This window comes from Musca domestica, unplaced genomic scaffold (assembly GCF_030504385.1).
Source record: "Musca domestica strain aabys unplaced genomic scaffold, Musca_domestica.polishedcontigs.V.1.1 2, whole genome shotgun sequence".
Lineage (NCBI taxonomy): Eukaryota > Metazoa > Arthropoda > Insecta > Diptera > Muscidae > Musca > Musca domestica.
This window is the reverse complement of record NW_026712249.1, coordinates 19,449,019-19,476,843: the sequence shown is the minus strand read 5'-3', so window position 1 is coordinate 19,476,843 and position 27,825 is coordinate 19,449,019. Positions and strand designations below refer to the sequence as shown.

The 27,825-nt window shown below is 34.5% G+C and overlaps 1 protein-coding gene across 3 annotated transcripts in view; it reads left to right on the top strand.

Annotated features, from left to right (window-relative positions):
• Positions 1-26,629, top strand: part of LOC101899792 (neuroglian) — a 207,676-nt gene extending 181,047 nt beyond the window's left edge. The window contains exons 4-9 of one of the 3 annotated variants that reach the window (XM_059121916.1): positions 13,549-15,785; positions 15,851-16,427; positions 16,499-16,663; positions 16,726-17,103; positions 17,171-17,271; positions 26,234-26,629. In XM_059121916.1, coding sequence (XP_058977899.1) covers positions 13,549-15,785; positions 15,851-16,427; positions 16,499-16,663; positions 16,726-17,103; positions 17,171-17,271; positions 26,234-26,460 — 3,685 coding nt within the window. In that variant the 3' untranslated portion in view covers positions 26,461-26,629. Of the gene's footprint in view, positions 1-13,548; positions 15,786-15,850; positions 16,428-16,498; positions 16,664-16,725; positions 17,104-17,170; positions 17,272-17,424; positions 17,582-22,244; positions 22,844-26,233 lie in introns of those variants that run through there. The other 2 variants (XM_059121918.1, XM_059121917.1) reach the window with 2 other exon arrangements.
• The last annotated feature ends 1,196 nt before the right edge of the window (positions 26,630-27,825 follow it).

The following is a 27,825-nucleotide window of genomic DNA, read 5'->3' as shown; positions in this document are numbered from 1 at the left end:
AATAGTAGTTACAAAGTAGGCAGGCCCCAGAATATTTATCCCAAAACTTGATTGCGTTCTCAAAAAAAATGTCGACAATCAAAATCGTTTTCATACCTTAAACATCATAGATACCCATGTATGTGTTTCTATGAGGGGGGGTGGGTGTCTCTATGGCTATTACAACAAAACGCCTTGCATAATTAATAAGCGGAGTTTGATTATTATTTCCCTAAATTAATATTCAAAACACATCAAACTGCAACAATTTTAGTAATGCCAGCAGCAACAACAACAATAATAATAATAATAATAAAAACTATAAACAAAATGCCATCACATATTTAATTGAGGCGAGACAGACAAGCAAACGCTGACAAATTAGAATATATACAGAATAGGATAGCCAAACATATGGCAGTCAAAGCAGGTGTGTTGGCATTACAAAAATGGGTAAATTTTGAAAGGATTTTCTGGGACACACCACCATTTATGGTGGAATTGGGAATATTGAAGGAGGAGGAAATGTTAGCCACAATGGAACTTAAGGAGTCAATAAAAAACATTTTGTTTTCGATTGAATGAAGACTCCAGAGCAATGCAAACACAAAAATGTTTGACTTGCAGATATTAGAACTGGCAAACTATGGATGGTCGGTGAATTCGATATTTTCGATAGCGAGCTTTTAAAATATAAATTTAATCGGTATAAAGATGAATAATTTCGAATCAAAATATATTCAAAAAATTACACCGTGCAACACAAAAAATAATTACGGGGAAAACCCAGCAGATTATGAAAGTAGAGCTAAAGAAAGAAGACACGTGTATCGGCGTTTTAAAATTTTAAATCGCAAATTAAACTAAATAGAGGGGGTACGTTGATCAAAAAAAAAAAAATTAAAGAATATTTTTTGTATATATACAATGGAAATAAAGTTTTCTTTTCTTTAGTGACTTATGGTAACATTTGATGAAGAACATTTTTGTCTTTGACGTCATCCTTCTACAATGATGCTTTGATGGAGATTTTAACACCTACTCACACAAAGTACGGATTTTATCCTAAAATGTGTTATTGATATAAAAGATCCTTGCGTTGGGGTAAGAATTAGGCCCTTGGCGTCTTCTATGATATATAGTAGAATTTTATGACAAAAAAGCTTTGTGGAATATTATGACTTACTTCGATCCCGTTTAAAGGGAGTTTTTAATCATATCTAGGAAAAATACCCCTTTGTTGACTCGCTTGAGAATTAAAAAACTATTCTTCTTCCATATTAAATATTGCCGAGGGTACTATATTCCTAAATTGAACAGATTTCGAGGAATCCTTATCCTAAATTTTTTAAAAGTGTTAAAGAAGTGGAAACGTATCCCCTCTATATAACTTTTGGCCAATTGTTAAGATTTTTAAAAAAATATTTTTTTAAGGACTTCTCGTACATTTCCTGGACAAGAATCTAGTCAAGAATTTAGTGGTTTTTAAAAATGTTTTTTTCAAGTTCTTCCTGAACAAGATTTGTGAATTTTTCCTACTTTTATTCCAAGGACTTTCCGATCTATAAGAATATTATTTTACATTATTCAAAATGTTCCTAAAAGAAAATCGAAGAGTTTAAAAAAAAGTCACGTTTTTTTACGAAATAAAAAAAAATTAAATTCTTTATAAAAATAATTATCAAGTTAATTCTGCGCAAAAATCAAAAATTTTTAGGAGATGAAAAATGGAGTATTTTTAAAGAAAAAAATTCAAAGACCCTCCTAGTCACAAAAAAAAAACCCCAAAAGAACAACAATCGTCAATTTTTTAAGAAATAAATGTTTTATGGATTTTTTTTTTTTAAATTATAGATTTTTTTATTAGGACCCAGGACCATGGTCAAAAAATCGTGAATTTATTTAAATTTTTTTTTCAAGAATAAATTTTTAAAGAAAATTTCTCAAGGATCATCGATTTTTTATGAAATAAAAAATTTTGGATTTTTTAGATATCATTTTTGAAGAAAATTGTAGATTTGTTGAAAAATAGGAATTTATTACAAATTGTTTCCAAATAAATCGTAAATTTTTTGACAAAAATATTTGGGAACATCCTTAAAGAATTCTTAGAACCTCCTTATCAATTTTTTTATAAAACAGAAATAAGATATCCTGTAATGGATATTTTGGAATAATTTTAAGGATTCATTTTTAAATATAATCACTTATATTTTACGATTTTTCAAGGTCCCCCTGATAAAAAATAGTGGATTTCTTAAGAACATTTTTTCAAGGAAGTCTATATGACAAATCGCGGATTTTTTTAAATACCTGTATTTTCAAGGATCCTTTGCCCAAAATAAATTCTTCGGGAAATATTTTTAACAATTTTCAAGAGACTTCTAATAAAAAATCATGGATTTTTAATAACTTTGGACCCACATGTCCTAGAACTGATAAAAATATTACGATTTCAGAAGTTTAAACAATAATTTTTTTCAAGTTAATTTTATTCTGTAAAAAAAAACCTTTTTTGTACCAGAAGAAGTGGACCGATATAGCCCATCTCCGAACTCGACCTAATTTTACGATGTAATTACTACGATGTACTGAATTTAGACCAAATCGGATACTTCCTTCGGGAGTTATCGTGCTCATCAGCCAGCCAGACATACAAACGGTCGGCCGGACACACCTAGATCGACTCCAAATGATCTGAAACGTAGTTGGTCCAAAGAGACTTAGGAGACTTAGACTTAGGATCTTAGCCAAATCAAATGATATATACCCTCTGTAGCCATATGGCTGATCTTCTGACAAAAATTCCTACATCTGAAAACAATTTTCTTGGGTTAAAAAATTTGCAGATTTTTTTTAAGATTTTTTCTAATGTTAAAAAAAATAGAATTTGAAACGAAATTTTTCAAGGATTTCCAGATCAAAAATGATGGATTTTTTATTAAAACAAAAAATGAATTTTTTAAGAAATTATTTTTCAAGGATTTGAAGGATCTTCCTACCAAAAATCGTGGATTTTTTTTTTAAGAATTGTTTCAGTAAAACCCTGAGCAAACTTGTTAAGAAAGTTAAAAATTGTGATTTTTTTAGAAAATGAAATTAAATTGTTTGGTAAAATATTAAAGGACGTTCGGACCTGGAAAATACATAGTTTTTTATCCAACTTAAGTCCTAATTTAAGCAGAAACGCCTCTGTAAGGGAATTGTGCGATGCAGAATCGATGGCGAATTTCGAAATTACCTTCTTCGTCAAAGCGATAAAAATTTAATTTATTTGTCGATGCCAGATTATGCAGCCCTTCCAACTAATATTTAATGAGAATGTATGCTATGATTCCCTTATTTTTCCTTTTGAAGCCTTTTTTAAACTGACCTGACCACCCAAATCTCTAAGGACGCCAAAAGTCTGTTAATGACCATTTCAAAACTTCCATTTTCGCGCTAATAAAGACCTCTTTCTATTTAGCCATAAGCTTCCTTGCGGTTTCGTTTGATTGAAATCAAGCCTTTATTTCAGGGTAAATGGTTTCCTGTTCGAACTGAAACAACAACAGCAACAACAACGAAAAGTGAAAAGTTTACGCATTTAACCAAAATGAAATATAATCCGCTCTCTCGCTCAAAAAAAAAAAAAACGAACAAACGTTGTAATGTTTAAGCAACTGTCAATTTTTAATTTCTCCATTAAAACAACAGCAACAAAAAAAACTTGGCAATAGCACGAGGTTTTAAAACGAATATTTCAGTTTCAAATTTCACAGCAGTTGTGAATTTGAAAAGGTGGGGTTGTTATTTTTTTGTCTGAATTAAAACCACATTTGAATGAAATTTAAAATAGTAGCTACCTCCCAAGTGATGGTGGCGAGCAGTAATGGTTCAATGAGCCTCCTCTTCTCACAGATGGGTGGTGTAGTGTTGGCTGGTGGTTAGTCGGCGGGGTGTTATGTTGGCCTGTCATTATTTCCATTCAATGGAGTAAAGTTCAAATTTCATTAAACAATAGCTTGACAATGATATGAAATAAAATGATTCATTAGCTGTGATGAAGTGGTGCTGTGGTGTGGGACTGACATTTGGTTACTCCACAAAATCCATGGGCCCATGATGTACTTATCCATGATTTATTCAACAATTTTCCATTAACCTCTGGTTTTTAAAGGGAAAGTGAGTGGCAAAACACCATCATCTGGTTAATACAACAGCAGAAAAAAAATCATAGCTTTGAATAAATGAAAATGCAAATTTTTATTTCGAACCACAAGCAAAAAGTGTTGCCAACCATCAAACAAAAGGGAGAAAAAATAACCACAAAATCCAGGGGATGGGATGGGAGGAGAGAACAGAGACACTAAACTGTAACCACATCCCTGGTTTATTTATCTCAAATGCCTGCTTACATAGTCGTCCCAGTAAAGCCATGCACTCCATCCCGGTGTTTGAGCCGAGTGCTATCAACATGTCCAAAGTGACCGGCTGTGTTGTTGTGTCTGACCATTGGCAGCCAAGCATAATGTCGCGTGTCAATTCTATGGGCGCTGTGTGGTGGCCTGTTACAAAATTGGGGTCTACTCTGAAAATTTTTTTTTTGCTCTGTATTTGATTTAATGAATGCATTCAGGTGACCGACCACCATTTTCGCCGCCATGATGATAACACTTTTCGCTGCAGTGCATCGTATGCAGTTTTCATTTCAGAATCTTGATATGAAAATTTTTGGATTTTTTTTTCGTTGGCATAATAAATTGCCCAAACCCCCCACCCCTCAATTAATGTTTTGGAAAAAAATCATGCATAATTTTTCAAAGTTTTGAAATTACTATGCAAATTGCTAGAGGAAGTTATGAATATATTATTGGGTACCAAAATAAGTTTTTTTTTTTTTTTAAATATTCCTAAACTCCAATGAAAATTTTATTTGAAAGTTTCATGACATGAATATTTGAAATACCTGGAAGGCCAAATAGAACATATGATGTCAGCTGGCCCTAAAATTCCAAAAAAATGTGTACACAGTGCATACTTTTAGGCGCTAAACATTTCATGCCACAATTTAACATTACCTTCAAAATTTACACTGTGCAACAAAATTATTTTTTTTTATAGAATTTCAAAGAAAATCCAGCAGATTATGAAAGTAGAGATAAAAATAGAAAACACTTTTGAAAATTTACATCGTAAAGTAACCAAAATAGAGAGAACAAGGTTCCCCCTTCTCCCACATTCTTTTTTTAAATTTTCAGACTAAGATTCCTCGGAATCCGTGCATTTTAGGCATGTAGTGCCTCCGGCAGCAGTGTAGATAAAAATACGAATAACATTTAGGTCAACCAATTTAACCTTCATGCGAGCCAACAAAAAGGTCTTTTTGGTCCGTTTTTTTTTTTTAATATTGTTAAAAAGTCGCCTTAAACAGAATCGTAGGAAGTCAAAATTTTCTACGAAATTATTTGTCATACAATTCAGATATACGTCCTAGAAGGCGGCAATAGTCTAAATCTTCGCTAAACGCCAAGAATTCATATATATTAAAAACACTTATTAGGTTAAAAGCCGTACTTACTGGGAATTTGTGGTAAAATCTCCAACAAAGCATAATTTTAGACGGATGGCGTAAAAGGCAAAAATATTCGTCATCAAATTTCACAATAAGCCACCAAAGAAAAGAAATCTCTAATTTCATTGCATACCAAAAAATATTAGCATAAATGTTCCCCCAAAAAAAAACTGCAAATAGTCCCTAATTTTTATCAATTTTTCCGGGACTTTTTTCGACATGACGAAATTTATCAAAAGACGAAATATTCTACACAAAATTTTACTATAAATCTCAGAATTAAAAAAGGGTCAAAACTTTTTTCTTTTTTGTGGGGGATGTACCAGAAGGAATGGTCCGATCTCTACCATCCATATAACAGATCTTGTATTGATGGAAATATTAATATGTACCAAGTCTGAATGGAATCGAATGTTGATTTCTCGATTTTTGAGCTTCACGGATATTCCAAATTTTGACCCGTTGTGAAATAGGTATCAGAAGTAGTGGACCGATTTATCCCATCTTCGCACCGTATCTTACGTTAATAAAAATATTGCGATGTGTGAAATTGGAAGACAATCGGATCCTTATTTTGCATTATACGAGCGTTTTGGTTATTCAAATATTTGACCCCTGTGGCGGAGATACCAGAAGGAATGGACCAATATATCCCGTCTTCACACCGAATTTTATATTAATAAAAATAAGGGGATGCTTGAAATTTGAAGACCATCTGATTCTTATTGCTCATTTTATGCGAGTTTTGGTTATTTAAAAATTTGACCCCGTGTGAGGGAGGTACCAGAAGGAGTGGTCCGATATATCCCATCTTCATACCAGATTTTATGTTAATAAAAATATTTGGATTTGTGAAATTTGAAGACAATCGGATTCTTATTTCGAATTTCATAAGCTTTTTGGTTATTCAAAAATTTGACCCCCTTGTGGGGGAGGTACCAGAAGCAGTGGTCCGTTATATCCCATTTTCATACCAGATCTTATGTTATCAACAATGTTGAGATGTGTGAAATTTGAAGATGACCGGACTTTTATTTCAAACTTTATAAGAGCTATAACTATTCTAAATTTTGACCCTTTGTGGGGGTGGTACCAGAAGGAGTGGGGCGATATATCCCATCTTCACACCATATCTTGTGTTAATAAAAATATTGGAATGTGTGAAGTTAGAAAACAATCGGATTCTTATAACGTACTTTACATGCGTTTTGGTTATTTAAAAATTTTACCCCTTGTGAGGGAGGTACCAGAAGGAGTAGATCGACATATTCCATCTCCACACCAGATTTTTTGTTAATAGAAAAATTACGATTTGTGAAATTTGTAGACAATCGAATTTTTTTCACATTTTTTCACGCTTTGTGTGAGAGGTACTAGAAGGAATGGGCCGATATTGTCCATTTTCGCACCTGAAGTAAGCACTGACAAAAATATTGGAATTTGCAAACTATGCACAAAATCGAATTATCCTTTCTTTTCCTACAAAGTAAACTGTTTTCTTTAAAAATTTTGAACTTTTGTGGGGCAGGTACCAGAAGGAGTGGGTCGCAGTTGCCCATCTTCGAACTCGATCTATGTTTGACAATAATATTACGATGTACCAAATTGGGACCAAATCGGATACTCCCTTCGAGGGTTATCGTGCGCACCATTCAGCCAGATAGACGGTCAGACGATCCTAGATCGACTCCAAATGACCTGAAACGACTTTGGTCCAAAGGCACCTAGGGTCTAAAACCTTTATTTCTATGAGGCACGTTTTGGCCGTATCAAATGATATATACCCTCTGTAACCATATGACTTAGGGTATAATAGTCGAAGTCTTTCAAAAAAATTCAAATAAATTCCCCAATATTGGTACTCGATAATGCTCTGGGATATCCCATAATCATGGTGTTCCAGAACATTCTGACGGTGTTTTAAAAAAATCGAAAAATTCTATAAATATGACTAAGATGGACTGCCAAAGAATTTTTTGTTTTAAATCCACAACTAAGGTTCAGAGACATACTCCACTAAAATTGTCTGCGGATAGTCTCCACAAAAAAATATTCAAAAAAAAAAATAGGATACCCAATTTTCTAACTCTTCTCCATATAAATAGTTTACTTTGACACCATGCCGTACCAATTTTAATAATAATTCCATCTACATCCATTCTCATAAAATAAACTTCAAATATATATTTTTTTACTTAATGACCCAATGGTCAGAGGTCAGTAGGCACGAACAAAAAAAAACAAAAATAATTGTTGATGAATTACTGCCGTTCAATTCCAATACCATTTCAGTATTGCGTCCAGAAACAAACTCCACTTTATTTATTTCCTCCCCCCTCATCATCCTACGCTGCCACAAACGAAACGATAAAATCGACCCCAATTTAGCCTTGAGCGTTTGAATAATTTATGTAAAAGCATAATTACAATCAAGCCTAGAAACACACAATACCAAACACACACACACGCACACACACAATACACATGAAGTCATCATCGGCAGCAGTAGAATATTACCTTTACAATATATGTATGTGTGTATGTATGTATGCAAGAATACATGTAAAAATCCATGTCTATATCCAATTTTCCATTTGATGTCATTCTATCCGCCCGCCACTCTCCTTCCCCCCAAATAAACTTTGGCTTCTAACAAACAATGAATGCATGTAAAAGCAACAACAACAGCAACAATACAATGCCCAATTCTAAACTCTATTCGCATTATTATTGGCTTTGTTTTGTGTTTGTCAGATTCCGTCGTTTTTGTTTGTTGTTGTTGTGTTTTTTTCCGATTCCATTCTATATAAAGCCTTCAACACGGCCTACCGACCGACACCACTCCACACAACCAGCCATTGAGTCATTTGGGGGGGAACAAAACAAAACTTTTGGGTTTGAGTAAGTAGGTCAAGAGGAGGTGGAGAAATGGCAGACACCATTGATATTGCCCACACTCCATACTGCCGGGCTTAAAGCAACAAATACAGCTCAAGAGTGTAGGTTATGGTGAACATGAATCAGGGGAAAAAATTAACATTGAAAAAAAAATGTGTGTGTTGAGAGTCAAGCATTTGGAGGGTACAAACAAAGTCCAAGAAGACTATTCATTGTCTGTGAAATTGCAGGACTTTAATTTTGGCTAAACAATATTAAATTCAAATCCATCCTTCATTCATGAATATTGAAAAAAATATTTAATAACACTGTGCAACACTAAAAAATAGTGACGGGGAAAATTCTACAGATTATGAACGTAGGCAGATATGGAATGATTTTGCAAATGAGTACTAAAATTATACGAAAAGTACTAAATGTTACAAAAATTTGGTATTGAGTGAAGGGATTGGGCTGGAATACCGAAATTGGATATTTAAGTCTTTGTTGATATCTCGAATTCAGATATGGAGGTGGTTTTGGATATGTGTACTATAATTGTACGAAAAGTACTAAATGCTACTATGTTTGGTATTGGGTGGAGGCATAGAGATTAAACTCTGAAATTTGATATTTAGATTAGTGATGGTAGCTGTGTTTGAGATTTGACGGTGGTTTGGAAATGTGCCCCATATTTGTACGAAAAGTACTAAATTTGGTATTGGATGAAGGGATAAGACTGGAATCCTCAAATTGAGATATGGAGATGGTTTTGAAAATTGTACGAAAAGTACTAATGGGTGAAGGGGTAGAGGTACAAATCTGAAATTTCATATTTAGATTAGCTGTGTTTGAAATTTGGCAGTCGTTTGGAAATGCGTCCTATGTTTGTACAAAACGTACTAAATTTGGTACTGGATGAAGGAATAGAAAAGAAGTCCTCATATTTTATAGATGTTGGTATCTGGTTTGGAAGTGGTTTTGGGAATGCGTACTATATTTTTTTCGAAAAGTACTAAGAAAGAATCCTCCTCTCGGTTGTTATCTAGAATTGCGATGGTTTTGGAAATGTGTAACACAATTGTTCCAAAAACTAATAAATGTTGCTAATTTTGGATCACTGTTGGTGTCAAAGATGGAGAGATGTAAATTGTTTTGGATATTGCACTAAATGCTACTAAACTTGGTATTTGGTGAAGGGCTAGAGCTGAATATGAGCAGAATATGTCGGACCACTCCTTCTTGTACCTCCCCCACAACGGATCAACATTTTGAATAATTATGACTCTCATAAAATGCAAAATAAACATCCGATTCTATTCAAATTTCTCACATTTTAATATTTCTACCCAAAAAATATCATGCTTGAAGATAAAAAATGTCGGACTACTCCTTGTGGTACCGCCCCCACAACGGGCCAAAATTTCGAATATTTATATCGCTCATAAAATACGAAATAAGCACCCGATTCTCTTCGTATTAAAAGTTCGCAATGCGTAATAACAGCCTATGACAAAAAATCGCGTATGCAGGTCCACGTCTTCCCATATCCCATATAACGGTACCTTCCAAAATTCGGTATTTGCATGATTTTAGCGACATTTTTTAACGGAATTGTTTGAAATTTCGTATTTGAAGTTCGTTATGGGTACTACAACCTATGACAAAAAAAATTGTCTATGCAGGTCCAGCTCTTCGTATAGCCCCCGTATATCGGTACCACCCTATATCGTCGTTTTGATGATTTTAGCGACATAATTCACCGGAATTTCGTATTTGAAGCTCGGAATCGGTACTACAGCCTATGACAAAAAAACTACTAATGAAGGAAAATATTTTTCTACGGCTTTTTTGAAAATTTTCAAGTTTTTTTTTTTTTTCAAAATGTTCGAGGGTATTAAAATTTCGGCCATCTAAGCTAAAATTGTCGACTTTCTAAAAAATATTAATTTATTATCTAATTTTTGTAGTGGTGATTTTTTATGAATTTTTAGAGCGTTGTCGGACTTTTGCCGGTACCCTTCTCATTTTAAGAATTTTGACTTAACCGAATTTTGTGGAATATGGTATTTGAAAGTTGTTTCGGGTTCCTTACCACCCTGCAAAAATTCATCTATATAGATCCACATTTTGTTATATCTGCGATATAATGGGTGTCCAACTGCCTTTCAAAAAAAGTTGATATAGATTCTCATTTTGACTTTGGTATATATCTTGGTGGATGGTATCAAAAGTTCGGCCCGGCCGATTGTATAATTTTTCACATATTAAAGCCTTTAATTTTAATAATTCTCATTTTCTTTGTAAGTTCGTAGAAGTCATTTCTCTTCGTCGCCATGCTGACCACACTTCATTAAATAATTATCAATTGTTTAACCTTAAATGGATCTTTCAATTGTTCTCTGCCAAATGTTAAGTTCACAGTCTTGAATTTCAAAAGCTGACTTCAATATCTTCTTTAAAAACTTCGAAAGCGAAGTAAAGAACCTCTTATATTTTATATTTGCCATTCAAAAAAAAAAAAAAAAAAAACACAAAAAAAACAATTCTAAAATCTAAAACTGAATGCAGAATTAAATTATTCGAACAACAACTTATATTTACTCTTCTAATGAACGATTAGTAGTGTTGTAATAAAGCAATGCTTCAAGAAATATAATACTTCTTATAATTTTCTTCATTCTGGTTGTCTTTCTTACCTCATTAACTTACTCACATTTCCATTCATTTTCATTATTACTTAATGTTTATTTGCTATGGCATTCTTCGGGGCAGTCTTTGCAGCCAGACAGACTAGCCCGACCATCTTGCTCCATATGGACAATGCAGCAATGAAGATGGTGGTCAGACATGAAATGTTTATAAGTATTACAGACAGAAACTGAATAAATTTAAGGAGAAATGGGTGTCCAACCAAAGGCACGGTGATGAAAATTTGGAAGAAATTATATTGACCGACTTGGCGTTAAGAATCCTTAACAAAATTGTCCATTCGACAACTGTAAAATACTCAACTCTAAAATTCGGTGTTAAATTCTTCTAAAAAGACACAAAAAATTTCCAACTTGGCCACACATGAAATAGGCACTTTTTAAATTATTTAATTGTGCAAATTGAGTTTTTAAAAACAACAACAAATTGCTATCAATTTGTTTTTATTGCCATGTTAAATTTAAAAAGGAAATATAAAAATAACACTCTCCACCAGTGTTGCCGTTTGAAATTTTTATTTCAGCCCAAATTTTTTCTAAAAACCGCCCAAAATTGACCATATCCGCCCAAACTGTAAAAAGTTGAATAAATTATATGTAGTTTGTATTCAAGTAAATTTTATTGAACATTTTACATTATACATAAAAAAGGTACTCAGGTTTTATTACATTCAATGTATTAAATACCTCAGAGAAAATAAAAATTTTATGTTATTTTACTTCAAGTTTTTTTTTATATATATATTATATATTATATATATATTTGAAAAAGTAACGTAATACAAGAATTCAATGTATTAAATACATTAAAGTCATTATTATTATTCATGTTGACCAATCATAACTTTGATTGGGCCAAAAATTATGTAACACCACGAAATATTGGTTTCCCACATAGGAAAGTATATATGGATCTTCCTATCTCGCCGAGCTGAGTCGATCTAGCTGTCTAGCAGTTACTCTACAGGTCACAATTATAGACCAATCGAAGCGAAATTAAGCATGGGGCTAGATTTTGGACTGGACAGAAGCCTTCCAATTTTGATGGTCATCGGGTAATGTTTAGTGGTTTAGTAGACCATAGCATTTGCGATAAATAAAAGTCAAATTTTCCATTAATCCGCGAATATTTTTACTGCCGGTGAAATCACAAATACATGAACAGGTCAATTCTGACCGTTACGTAGATGCCGATAGTAAAAATATCGGATATATATAGAGAAATATATACAATGTATGTATACAAAGGAAGGGGATGTCAGCTGGAATGCTTATATCTTCAGAATGGCTGGAGCGATTTTGACAAATTTTGTCAATTTAGAATGCCCTTGTGGCATTAAAGTATAAATACTAAAAAATCGCATAAAAAGATACCAATAATGATGTTCATATAGATTTTGTAGTATTTTGTGACATTTTTTTATTTTTTCATATTTTTTATCGCATGCGATTTTTTTAAATTAATTTATAATATTGAAGTATTTGTTTTGTAATATTTTTTACTTTACAACACAGGTTAGGGTTATTATTTATATACAGATTGCAATTATCGTTCGATCCTCACGAAATTTTTAACAAAGGTAGGGTTAGGCTCAGAAGGGCTTAGCCTATTGTTTTCAAAGATGTCCAGAATATATTTAGGGGTTGAAATTAACCAGCAACTCAAAATGTTCCTGATTTTGCAGCCGTTATAAAGGTCCTAAATATAAACCTAAGGACACGAAATCTCGCATGAAGTTAGAGCTTAGGACAGCGGGTAGAATGGACCACTACTTTTGTGTAAAAAAATACCAACATTACTTACAGGCGATATCCGAAATACACAATAGGCGAACTTCTGGCTTTTTATGCTGATTTGATGATGACCATTGGAATATATTTAGCCGTAAAATGGACCACAAAAACGAACAGCACGACGGAGTGCATAAATATTGGGAAAATGTCCCTGGTCAAAATGCTAAGGGTAATATCTAGGCAGTGCTCCGTGACATAATTTCGAAAGCGAAATCTTCCAAAATGGATTTGGACATGAGGGGGCTTCTAACATATTGTAGTGTTGTAGGGTATCACATATATATTATTAAAAAAACTTAACAAAAATCTATAAAACAAATAACGATTCATCTCAATAAAAAAAATATAAAATTCAGTTAGTAATAAAAAAAATTAAATTACGTAAAAATAAACAATGAAAAGTAAATTTGTACCCAATATGGAAAAAATCCGCCCAAATTCCGCCCAAACCACAAAATTTATCTTTTTTCCGCCCAAATTTGGACGGAAACGCCCAAAACGGCAACACTGCTCTCCACACACACATTTTAATTACCCCCTCTCACAATTAACACTTCAATTAATCTCAATTTGTTTTCTCTATTCTCTTCTCTCTCTCTCTCTCTCTCTCTCTCTCTCTCGCCCTCATTGCAGTTACCGCTGGATTAAGAATGGCAAAAAATTCGATTGGCAAGCCTACGACAATCGTATGCTGCAACAACCGGGTCGCGGCACATTGGTCATCACCTCACCCAAGGACGAAGATCTCGGACAATATCAATGTTTTGCCGAGAACGAATTTGGCATTGCCACCTCAAATTCTGTATTCGTACGTAAGGCCGAATTGAATGCATTCAAGGAAGATGAAAAGAAAATTGTCGAGGCAAATGAGGGTGAACCCTTCTCGTTGCAATGCCAGGCGCCCGATGGCTGGCCCAAGCCCACGGTCAATTGGCTAATTCAGAATACCTTTGATGCTGGCATTAAGACGATTAACAGTTCACGCATGACCCTGGATCCCGAGGGTACTTTGTGGTTTTCGAATGTTACCCGTGAGGATGCCTCCACCGACACATTTTATACTTGTTCAGCTACCTCAGTGTTCCGCAACGAATACAAGATCGGCAATCGTGTATTGTTGGATGTCAAGCAGACGGGTATAAGTCCATCGCAGAATAAGTTCGCACCCACCCAACAATATGTGACCAGAAAGAATGAGGTGGCATTGCGCGGAAAATATGTTGAGCTGTTTTGTATTTATGGCGGTACACCGTTGCCGGAGACAGTGTGGCGCAAAAACGGCGAACCCATTGCCTGGGGCGATCGTATTTCGCAAGGCAACTATGGCAAATCATTGATAATACGCTATGCCACCTTTGAGGATGCCGGCACCTACACCTGTGACGTGTTCAACGGTGTGGGCAAGGGCCAATCGTACTCCATCAAACTGGAAATTCAAGCCGTCCCCTATTTCACCGTTGAACCCGAAATTCAAAATGCTGCCGAAGACGAGACAGTGGAATTCCGTTGTGAAGCCTCTGGCGTGCCCGAGCCCACCATACAATGGATCCACAATGGCAAGCCCATTGGCCAGGCACCACCCAACCCCCGACGCACCGTTGAAACCAATCGCATTGTTATCCACGATTTGGTGAAGAGTGACACGGGTAATTATGGTTGTAACGCCACCAATTCGTTGGGTTACGTTTACAAGGATGTTTACCTGAACGTGTTGGCTTTGCCGCCAGAGATTGAGGAGCCACCACGCAAGGAGGCCACAGTGACGGGAAAGAATGTAACAATGCGTTGTCGTGTCTTTGGTGCCCCCAAGCCGCAGGTTAAGTGGCTGCACAATGGCCGTGAATTGACGGGTGGACGTTTCACTGTCTTGCCCTCGGGAGATTTACACATCCAGCAAGTGATCCATGACGACTTTGGCCAATACACCTGCCATGCCAAGAATAAGTTTGGCGAAAAGTCAGCCAACGGAAGTTTGGCCGTCAAGGAAGCGACACGCATAACCCAGGCTCCACAAAACTATGAAGTTGCAGCTGGCCAATCGGCCACTTTCCGTTGTAATGAGGCCCATGACGATACCCTGAACCTGACCATTGAATGGTGGAAGGATTCCCAACAAATCGACTTTGAGGCCGAAGCCCGCTTTGTCAAGACCAATGACAACTCTCTGACCATTGCCAAAACCATTGAATTGGATTCCGGAGAATATACCTGTGTGGCCCGTACCGAATTGGATGAGGCTACCGGTAGTGCCAATCTCATTGTACAAGATGTCCCTAATGCCCCTGCCCTAAAGAATGTCAAATGTAAACCACGTTTGGCTGAAATCACCTGGGAGCCACGTGGTGATAATCGTTCTCCCATTCTCCACTACACCATACAATTCAATACCTCATTCACGCCGGACACCTGGGATGTGGCCTATGAAAAGGTGCCTTCTACCGACACATCCTTTGTTGTTGATATGTCTCCGTGGGCCAACTACACATTCCGGGTAATTGCATTTAACAAAATTGGACCCTCACCACCCTCGGATCACAGCGAGGTGTGTACCACACAACCCGATGTGCCCTACAAGAATCCCGATAATGTTCAAGGCCAAGGTAAACAACCCACAAATTTGATAATCACCTGGACTGCCATGCCCGAAATTGATCACAATGGACCAAACTTCCAATATCGTGTATCCTGGAAGCGTGACATACCGGCTGCCAACTGGGAAAACAAGGATATCTACAATTGGGAACAGGACAGTTTGGTGATTGAAGATCAGCCCACGTTTGTGCGTTATCTCATCAAGGTGGTGGCCATTAATCAAATGGGTCAGGCCAATGTGGCAGCTGAGGAAGTTGTGGGTTGGTCTGGAGAGGATCGTAAGTATTTGGAAACTTTAAAAGGCATTGCTGATAAATAATAAAATTCCATTGTTTGTTTACAGGTCCCTTGGAAGCCCCCACGAATTTCAGCATGACCCAGGTGGTGGGTGCCACCTCTGCCATATTGAACTGGAATCCCGTTAGCCCCGAATCCATACGCGGCCATTTCAAGGGTTACAAGATTCAAACCTGGACCGAAAAGGAGGGTGAAGAAGGTCTGCGTGAAATCCATGTCAAGGGAGATTCCAATCAAGCCTTGGTCACACAATTCAAACCTGATTCGAAGAATTTCGCCCGTGTCCTGGCCTATAATGGTGGTTTCAATGGCCCACCCAGTGCTGTTATTGATTTCGATACACCCGAAGGTGTACCATCTCCCGTTGAATCGTTGTCGGCCTATCCCATGGGTTCTTCGGCCTTCTGGTTGGTCTGGAAGAAACCCCTAAATCCCAATGGCAAATTGACCGGCTACAAGATCTACTATGAAGAGGTCAAGGGCAGCTATGTTGGCGAAAGACGTGAATATGATCCACATATTACCGACCCACGGGTGACCAGCATGAAAATGGCCGGTTTGAAACCCAATACCAAATACAGGATTTCCATTGCGGCCACAACCAAGGCGGGTGAAGGAACAGAGTAAGTGGTTTCTTTTTAGAGGAGGACAAGGAGGAGGAGGGGAATTTTTTTAACCTTTTCTTTATTTTCAGACATTTCATTGAGAAACGCACCTTGACCGAAGAATCCAAGGAACCTGCCGTACCCTATTTCGAATATCATCAAGAACCCTCCGATAATGGTTTGGCCAAATTCCGTATTAACTGGAAACCCAACAGTGAGGGACATGCTGGTACCCACTTCTTCACCCAATACAGGTAGGTTTTATTTTGTTATTTACCTCTTTTGGAATGTATATTTTCATTTTTGACATTTACAGAATCAAGGGAGAAACCCAATGGAACCAAGCACCCGAAGAAAAGAATCGCGATTATCAAGAAGTTGCCGGCCTCGATCCCGAATCTGTCTACGAATTCCGTGTGGTGGCCGTTGATGGTCATTTCATGACTGAAAGTGATATCCAAGAAATCGATATTGGTGCTGTTGAGGGACCCATTAAGGTGCCCAACGAGAATTTAGCTAATGCCGGCTGGTTTATCGGCATGATGTTGGCCCTGGCCATTATCATAATACTATTCATTATTATTTGTATTATACGCCGCAATCGTGGTGGCAAATATGATGTACACGATCGGGAATTGGCAAATGGCAGACGCGACTATCCAGATGAAGGTGGTTTCCATGAATACTCACAACCGTAAGTTCAACGACAAGAAAAAATATTTTGAGGAAGTTATTAAATGGTTGGAATTTCCTCATTTCAGTTTGGACAACAAGAGCGCTGGTCGCCAGTCTGTTAGTTCAGCAAAACCAGGCCTGGAAAGTGATACCGATTCAATGGCCGAATATGGAGATGGTGATACAGGTAGGTTTCCATGACAAAACTTTCTCAAATTCTTGAAAAATATTTAGTCTTTTTATATTTTTATTTCATTGATTTTATTCTTAAGTTAATTTTATATATTTTTCTTTAAATTTATTTTCATTTTTACGCATTGAATGTTGAAAATGAGCTCAGCTGGGCCCCGTAAACTTCAGCAAACTTTGCCCACCCTCTCCGAACAGGCAGAAGATTCTGCAACTGTTCCACCCACCACATCGTCTGTTGGCCTTAAAAAATAAGCTAATCCTTTGATTTGCAAATCTCTTTTATAATTTCATTAGAAATTCTTTTTTTTACCAAAAAAAATCAAAATATATTTTTAAAGGTAAACCACAAGTTTATGCATGTTGTTAAAATGTTATTTACAAAGTTTTTTTTCCTAAACACTTGTTCTTGCCGCCACCGCCGCCTCTGCCATTGATTGCCTTTAATATGCCAAAAAAATTGCTTTAAACAACAAAATTCAAGCACAAAAATTTTAATTCTATTTTGGATAGCCAAAATTCTTTAAAAAGCTTCGTTTTTAAAAACAGCTAACTAATAAATCTCTCTGAGCCAAATTGTATTAATATTCTAATATTAATCAAGAATATTCCCTTTCGAAGCTTATACGTAGACGATCAGGTAGAAATGTCTGGAATTTTATTATTGCAATAAAATACTATATTGCAGCCTGAATAATATTTGGACTAATTGAAAATTAGTTATTTATTTGTTGGGGATACATCGAATATGATTCAAAAATATGTTTTCAAAACTTTTCCCTGTGGGGCAAAACTTCCAACGCAAATCAAACTAGTGACTACAATACTCGTGAATTGCCCCAAAGGTTATAATCATGTTCTCGAGACTCCGTAAGAGGCATTACAGGAAAACTTTTACCGAATGAAATTAAAATCTTTGAAAAGCGAAAGAAGATAGTTTTAAAAATCGTTTATCTAAGTAAAAACATTCACATTTTTTTCAGTTCTGGAACAGAACATAAATTTTTGAGTTTTTTTGGAATTTGCACAAAATATTTGTTTCCCATTTCTATTTGTTGTCGTTTGAGTGGTTATATCAAAATAGATAGGTTTAATTCCACTCTTATTGATTTCTAAAAAAAAAAGCATTTCTATATTAGTGGGGAAATGAAAATGTTTGTCAAGAGGTAAGACAGGGAAGATTATGCCCAGCAAATGGACGTACCATAAGTACTTATTAATATTCTTCGTCCTCGTTATATAAGTGCTTAATCTCCGACTTTTGGAGTTCTAAACATTATCTTTTTAGAGTTATGATTCTCGTAGCGAGATTTGTAACAACTATTTTTGCGGAGTTGTTTCGGATGCGCCACCAATGCGCATCGGCTCCCTTATATCCAATTACAGTTTCTCATGAATATTCAAGAGACTTTTGGGAGCGGTCGAAGTCTTGATTTTTTTTTTCATTTTTTATACCCTCTGCCATATGGCTAGTTATACCCTTAGCCAAATGGCTGATACGGCCAAAACGTGCCTCATCGAAATAATGGTTTTGGATCCTAGGTCTCTTTGGACCACATCCGTGTTAGGACATTTGGAGCCAATTTAGCGATGTCCGTCCCCCCGCCTGTCTGTCTGGCTGGTGCACATGATAACTCTTGAAGGGAGTATCCGATTTATCAAATCAAATATTAGGTAATACGGGTCCACTCCTTCTGGTACCTCCCACACAAAATGTCAATATTTTCAAAGAAAATAATTTATTGCTCAAAAAGAAAAAGGATAATCCGATTTTGTTCCAACTTTGCACATCCTAATATTTGGGTAAGTGTTAGGTCAGGTGCGAAAATGGACAATAAGATGGACACAAGATCTGTTAAAAAGATGGTAGATCCCATCCCTCTGCTACCTCCCCCACAGAGGATCAAAGTTTTGAATTACCAAAACTATTATGAAATCCGAAATAAGCATCCGATACTCTTCATATTTCACACATCCCATTATGATTACTAACACAAGATCTGCTCTAAAGACGGGATATATTCGTCTACTCCTTCTGGTACCTACCCCACAAAGGGTCAACATTTTAAGTATCCATGAAGCTCATATAACGCGAAATTAACATCCGATTCCATTCAGAATTGGCACATCTCAATATTTCTATCAACACAAGATCTGTTATAAAGATAATAGATATCGGACCCTTCTCTCTGGTACCTCCCCGACAGAGGTCCAAAATTTTTGAATAACCAAAACAATTATGAAATCCGAAATAAGCATCCGATTCTCTTCATATTTCACACTTCCCATTATTCTCCTAACACAAGATATGCTCTGAAGATGGGATATATCGTTCCACTTCTTCTGGTACCTCGACAAATGTGAAATAAATATCCGATTCCATTGAGATTTGGCACATCTCAATATTCCGATTAACACAAGATCTGTAAGAAATATGGGAGAGATCGGACCATTTCCTCTAGAACCTCCCCCACAGAGGGTTCAAGATTTTGAAAAACAAACCGCTCAAAGATGGGGAATAGGCATCCAACTCTCTTCAAATTTAACACATACAAACGTTTTTTCTAACACAAGATGTTTTGTCTGCGAACCTTTCTGGTACATCACCCACAAAGGGTTAAAATTTCCAAAACATTTGTCTGTCATAATTTGCGAAACAAGTCAGCGATTCTTTACAAATTGTTATATCTAAATATATCTCTCAACGACTATATCTGGTACCTCACGCACATTTTATTTATTTATTTTTTATTTATTTATTTTTTTTTTTAAATCTGCAGAAAATTTACCGTAAATTGTAGTGTTCTAGTGTATCAACTGGCCTTTGCTTACTTGATTTATAATGTTATAAGACGTTATTTTTAAACGACAAAAAAGTTCACATGTGGAAATATACATTTTAGACTCCAAAAAGTATATATTCTTGATCAGCATAAAATTCTACGTCGATTTAGTGACATCCGGCTGTGGAAATCACTCTAGCTTCCGAACGAAATAAAGTAGATTGATAAAATATTACTCAAATGTGTATTATGTCTGCAGGACTTTTCGTATTGATAATGTAGGTCCACGTTTTGGCATATCCCCCATATAATGGTACCTCCCTATTTTCGGTATTTTGGTGATTTAAGCGCCATTATTCACCAAAAATGTTTCAAATTTGGTATTTGAAGTTCGTAATGGATATTACAGCCTAAGACAGAAAATTGTCTGTGCAGGTCCATAGCCCCCATATAACGGTACCTCCCGATATTTGGTATTTTTAAGGATTTTAGCGACATTATTCACCGGAATTGTTTCAAATTTCGTATTTAAAGCTCATAATATGTTCTACAAACTATGACAATACCTCCCTATACTAGGTATTTTCAAAGACCTAACATGGTAAAGACTAGACAAAATGCATTTTGAGCAAATGGTTTGTGTCTACAATACATAGAGAGAGTAACAGCTCATGGCAAAGACATGTTAATATAAAAACCACTATTACAGAAACGGATAACAAATAAAAATTTGAAAAATCCAAAATTTTGGATTCAAAATTCTATTCCATGGGTCTTTCCACAAATTAGCTTCTTGCCTTAGCGGTGTAAATCAGTTAACGTTGGTAACTATGTTATGATATCGTAACAACAGAGGTATTTTCTCAGGGTTACCGTATTTTAACTCTGTCTTGTCCTATCTTTACACTTCTATGTCTTTGGTATTTTTATGATTTTGGACATTATTCACCGGAATTATTTCAAATTTGGCATTTGAAGTTCGTAATGGATAGTACAGCCTATGACAGAAAATTGTCTGCGCAAGTCAACTTCTTGGTATAGCCCCCATACAACGGTACCTCCGGATATTCGGTATTTTCATGATTGTAGCGACATTATTCACTGGAATTGTTTCAAATTTGATATTTGAAGTTCTTATGGATATTACAGCCTATAACAAAAAATCGCGTAGAGGCCCCATATAACGGCACCTCCCGATATTTAGTATTTTGATAATTTTAGCGACATTATTCACCGGAATTATTTCAAATTTCGTATTTGAATGGGTATCATTTAGAGAGGTATTTTTCTACGGATTTTTTTTTTAATTTTTTCAAGTTCCTTCAAAGTGATGGAGGGTATTAAAAGTTCGGCCTGGCCGAAATTTGCTGTTTTTTACTTGTTAATTTTTGGTTCTGCTTGAAAAGGCGTTATTTTTATAGGAAAAAAAAATATTAAACACTAAAACAAATGGCATTCGTTCTTCTTGTTATGGCTTGAGTTACATTTTTCAATTCCGAAATTTTTTTTAAATGCTTATTATACTTTCCTACTACTACATGGCAATTTAATCAAAATTCAAAAAATCAATCACTTGTTTTCATAAAAAAAATAATCATCAACTGCAAACAACAACAACATTGCAAAAAAATCAAAACTCAGCTCATTTTCATCAACATGCAACCAACCAAAAAACACCCAATCAGCAATTTTGTTACAAAAAAAAATCTATTTTAATAAAACAATATTCTTAATGCTCTGTTATGCAACAAATTTTAATTTTGTTAAAATATTTATTTATTTTATTTTATTAATTTAATTTGTTTTTTCTTTTTTTCTTCATTTTTATGTTTTGTATTTCTATGACTCCTCTACTGTGAACGCCTTTCAATCCAAAAAAAATGTGTAAAAAAATCAAATCATCATCCATTGTGTGTAAAACAAATACAACAACAAATGTATCTAAATATATTACAACGACATTTTGTGTGTGCCACCCCAACCAAACCTGTTGACAACGAACCAACCAACCACCCACCTATGACATCATCCACGAATAATCATCACCATTCAAATATATATTTATATACTTTTAATCTGTAAACAAAATGTATTGCTTTTTTGGGGATTATTGGAAATGCCTTTTGTGTGTATTTTTCTGTTATTTAATGTGATTTCAAAAAAAAAATATTTTTCAAAATCTTCATAGGTTTGAATGAAGATGGTTCTTTTATAGGTCAATATGGACGTAAAATTTAATTTAGTTTAATAAAAAAAAATAAAATAAAAAAGTTTTATATATAAATTAAAATAAGAACAAAGTAAAAAAACCACCAATTTTCAATATTTCCATCCCAATATTTGGCATAAATCGAATGAATATTTCAAATTTGTTAAAGCCACACAGCAATATGAACATCACTTAGCAATTCTCCCTTAAAAAAGTTATCTATTTTTTATATTTTTGTATGTAAAAATAAAAACTTCAAGAAATTATAAAAAAAGGAAACCCCAACTACTGCCAGCAGCTAAATTTTATTATTTTTATTTCATTAATTTTTTAAAAAAATATTTAAGGCAATTTCGAATATTTTGTGAAACGACGAATCATCATTGGTAATCTCTAAAAAATATATATATTTTGTGTAGTAATAAAAAAAAGTAAATTGTGTAATTTTTATTTTTTCTTTCCCTTGAAATGTTCAAGAAAATCGTGTATTTTTTAATTTTTCTCTCCCTCCTGTTTTGTTTATTTTTTTTTTATTTTATCATAATAAAAAAATAGTTATTATTGCTTAAAGTAAAAAATTATATATATTTGTTTATATAAGTTTGTGTGTATTTTTTGTAATACAACCTCACAGCATCCATCCCTGTTTCCATAACTCCGCAAAAACAAAAAACAAATCTCTATACACTGTATTTTTTTAATTTGTATTTTTTTTATGTTTTTTATATGTGTAATAAGTATCCATGCTCTCTTATTTTATTTTTCTGTTTTTTTTTTTCTTCTTGTAACTGCATATATAGTTTTTTTATATAACATAACCTTAAAAGCTTAACATTAAAAATATTTTTTTTTGTATTAGTAACAGTAAAAGCAAACAGCAAACAAAAAAAAGAAAACATACTTTGTAATGTTTTTTTGTTTATTTTTTTAAATGTAAATTTAACTTTAGTTAAGTTAAATTTGTACCTCTTTTTCGTATTATATAATACTATACAATAATTTTTAAACAAAACAAAAAAATAAAAAGAAAAACCACAAAAACTACAATTAAAAAATCGTAAAAATCCAATAAAAAAAGAAACAAAAAATCTTTTTAGTTTTTATTTCATTTTCTTTCGTTTTTGGTAATTTATTATTGGTTTTTAATTTCTTTTCCATAGCCTGTAAATATTATTTAATATTTGAGTTTTAATTTCCACAAAGAAAACACCCACCAACAAGGTATTATATTTTTATTTTAAATTTGTTTTTGATTTTGTTTTGAGAATTTCCTTATTATTTAAAATATATAAAAACATAAATTAATAATGAATGTTTCCAATATTCGTTTTCCCTTTCCGCCCAATATTTTTTTCCACTAAAACGTTTTCATATTGAATAAACACAAAAAAGTGAACGGTGATAATTAAAATGTTTTTAGAAACTTTGGTTTGAGCAGTTCAATATCTACCCATAATTCCATGTAGGATCTAAAGAGAGAATACAGATATATTATATTCCTCAGCCATATAGCTAGAGTGGGTATACAGGGTGAGATGAAAAAACTGCAACCAACTTCAGGCTGCTATCATTTCTAAGCCACTCGTCCGACAGCTGCTAAAATTATTCCAGTGAAAGCTCATTATATTGTTTAGAAGCGTACAACAGGAAAAAAGTTCTTCGTGATGGAATTCAAGCGTGATAGAGTGATTTCTTTATATGTGGCTGGAAAAACACAAGTGGCTATCGTTAGAGCGTCGTTAAATGTGAATAAATCTTTTGTGTCTCGTACCATCGCTCATTACCGTGATACTGGTAGCGTAGCCCGACCTCAAGGAAGTGGACGGAAGAAAACAGCAACATCAGCAGAAATGGTTCAAAAGTAAAGAAGAGACTTGATCGAAGTCCGTGTCGCAGTGGCCGAAAAATGGCTCGAGAGCTAAATATATCGCAATATTCCATTCGGCAAATATTGTAAAATGAGCTCGGGATAAAGCCATTGAAATTCCGCAAAAGAAAGTAAATAGACTCAAACGAGCTAGAGATTTGCTTCGCTTGGCCGAAAGTGGTGAACTGCCTGAATTGAATTTGGTTTTCTTCGATGAGAAAACATTCGTTGTCGTTATCCAGCAGTTTGTAAACAAACAAAATGATCGTGTTTACTTGCCAAAGAGGGCAACTGAACATGTGCACCTTTGTTTGGCCAACAGAACTTAAGCGCCGGCCATGGTGATGGTGTGGGCCGCCATAACATCCGATGGTCGCTCTCCGCTTGTATTAATCGACCGTGGCATAAGAATAAATGCCGAATATTATCGCGAAAATATTATGGAGGGTGTATTAAAGCCTTGGGCACACAAACATTTTGGCCGCAGACCTTAGACATTGCAACAGGACTCAGAACCATCACACTCAGCACGCGCCACCCAAGAATGGTTACAAAATATGAGGTTCCTCGCTTCATATCCAGCGCACAATGGCCACCATAATCTCGGGATACCAATCTGTTGGACTATTGTGTCTGGAGTATTTTGGGAAGCAAGATTGACACTAAAAAATATCAAAGTGTTGATCACCTCAAGCAAGCGCTTCGCCGGGTATGGGACAAAATACCGCAGAGCAACATTCGGACAGCGTGTGACGGTTTCATTGAAGGCCATAATTCGTGCCAAAGGTGACCAATTCGTACAAATCTAAACTTATTCTAAAATTGGATGCTACTCCCGACATTTTTGCTTTCATTTAATAAAATTTAAAAGAAATGTTAAAATTAGGGCGTTTGACTTTGTTGCAGTTTTTTTTTTTATCTCAACCTGTATATCTTCGCCCGTTTCGTTTGTTTTTATTGTGCATCACATCAAGAAATTTGGCACTTATAAATAATTTGGGCCTAGAAACTCGTGTTTCCAATTTGGTGGAAATCTGTTAAGATATAGCTATAGCTCCCATATATATTGTTCATCCGATTTATTATTTTTGTCTTCCGCAGCCTTCGCTGTAACAACGATATTTAGGGAACTATATCAAATTCTGCTCAGAAATACCTTTGCAAAATATTATGGAGATCGGTTCAGATTTGGATATAGCCCCTATACATATCGATTTAAAGTTTATTGTGCTCCAACTGTTTAATATAAGCCCGATTCGAATGGATTTTGGCACATAGTAACAAATTTAGCGTGAAAGAAAATGTTTCAAATTTTTTAAAAAAAAATCGGTTATGATATAGCTCTAGGTCCCATATATATGTTTCATCCGATTTTGTATTTTGCACCCGTAAAACACTCGGTTTAGATTTGGTTATAACTCCGATATATATCTTCATCCGATTTCACGCTTATTGTGCCTAAAAAATGTAATATCAGCTCAAATTTAATGGATTTTGATGAATATTGGTTCAGACACAAATGTCTCCATCAAATTTAGAAGAATACAATAAAAATCTGCCATATATTAGATCCTTTCAGCTTCAAATTATATCTAATGTAAGGATCATATGTTTTAATTCTCAAAAATTCCCCATAAAAACATTTATTTGTTATATGCCTCTCTACTATATATACATAGTGGTGTATATATTTGATATTTCGATGAAAATCTAGTGGAGCCTGATGAAAGCTTATGTTCCACTTAAGGTGGTGGTCAAGAATCATGCCAAGGTTCTGATGTGAACCCTAGTGTGACGTCACCCAACTGTATCTGCTGTGGTTCGTGACATTTTACAACAAATAGATTAGAACGAATACCTGAATGTTAACTGAATGTTATTCTAACTAATTTAAAATCTTGAAAAACCATAAAAAATTCTCCATGAAAAGTTTTTCTAACTAATCCAAAATTTCGACAATACCATTAAAATTTCCCCGTAAATTTATTAAAAAGATAGGTTGTTGTTGGATCGAAAACTAAAAACATTAACACCCAAGTTTCTAACACCCTTTAAAAATCAGTATATAAAAATTATTAAAAATTTTACTTTTCTTTTACAGGACAATTTACTGAAGACGGTTCATTCATTGGCCAATATGTACCGGGTAAATTACAGCCACCTGTAAGTCCACAACCGGCTAACAATACACCAGCTGCCCATACACCAACAGCGGCCACTGGAGCTGCGGCAGCAACGACTGGTGGTGGTGCTGGTGGCGGAGGAACTGGAACAGCCAATAATACCAATGCAACAACAGGTACCGGGGCGGTGGCAACTTATGTTTAAAAATGAAAGAAAGAGCAGCTAACAATAACAACAACATAGGCAGTTGCAAAGTGAAGAAATTTAAAACAAAAAATTGAAATTTTTAAATAAAATGTGAAATTCAAAAAGTCCATACAAAGAAATAGATTCCTAAATCTAAAACAATTTATAATTATTACAAAAAACAACAACAACACAAAAAATGAAATGAAGCGCAATTTAAAACAAAAATGAGAAAAGAATGAATGAAGAAGAAATAATTTCAATGTTTGCTTGATTTTTTTCCGAAAAAAAACTAAATGCTTAAATAATATTCTTTTTTTATAAAAAAAAACAAAATTATATAAAAATGTACCATATTATTTTGCTTCTTTATTATTATTGAAAGAAACACACACAAAAAACATATTCTAAAATTATAAACACAAACACCCTTTTTCTAAGACAATGTAAAAGAAAAATCTTAAAAAAATACCATAACATAACATCTGAACACTTGAGCCTTTACAAAAAAAGATATATAATTGTATGTACTATATATAACAAAAGTAATTCGTATACTTATACCTAACTTAAAGTAATTTAATTTTTATTTTTTTTTATTAAAAAAATGCAAATTATTTTTTAAGTTAAAGTAGTGAAACATACCAAACAAATGCTAAATATTATTATTTTGAAATAACCCAGTTTAAAAACCACTAGCGATTTCAATAACTAACTGCCATTTTTCTAAAATTCAAAACAAATCAAAATTCGTTCGATCAAAATTGTTGAATTAATTTTAATTAAATCATGATTTAATTGACGTTTTTATGCCGTAGTCAGAATCGATGGATTTATGCCGTACTTTACATGGTTTGAATTTTATTTCAAATACTAACGAATTTCAGGTGAGATCTATAACCCTTCTCCTTACATCCTGTGATGTTAAGATCATTATCTCCAAATTCGATCCATTCCAAATCTATGGTCTAGATGGCATTTCAATCTTGTCTTTCTGTCTGGCCGGTTATCGAGCGCATAACTCTCGCAAGGAGTGTCCGATTTGATTCGAACTTGGTACTTCAAAATATTATTTACAAACTTAGCTCGAGTTCGGAGATGGGTAATATCGGTCCCTACCTTCTCGTACCTCCCACACAAAAGGTCCAATTTTTCAAAGAAAATAGTTTCTCATTAAAAGAGAAGAGATTATCCAATTTGGTTCCTACTTTGAAAATCCTAATATTTGTTAGATCAGGTACGAAAATATACAATATCTCAATATTTTTATTAACATGAGATCTGGTGTAAAGATGGAATATATCGGACAACTACTTCTGGTACCTCCCCCACAAAGGGGTCAAAATTTTAAATAACCATGAGGCTCATAAAATTCGAAGTAAG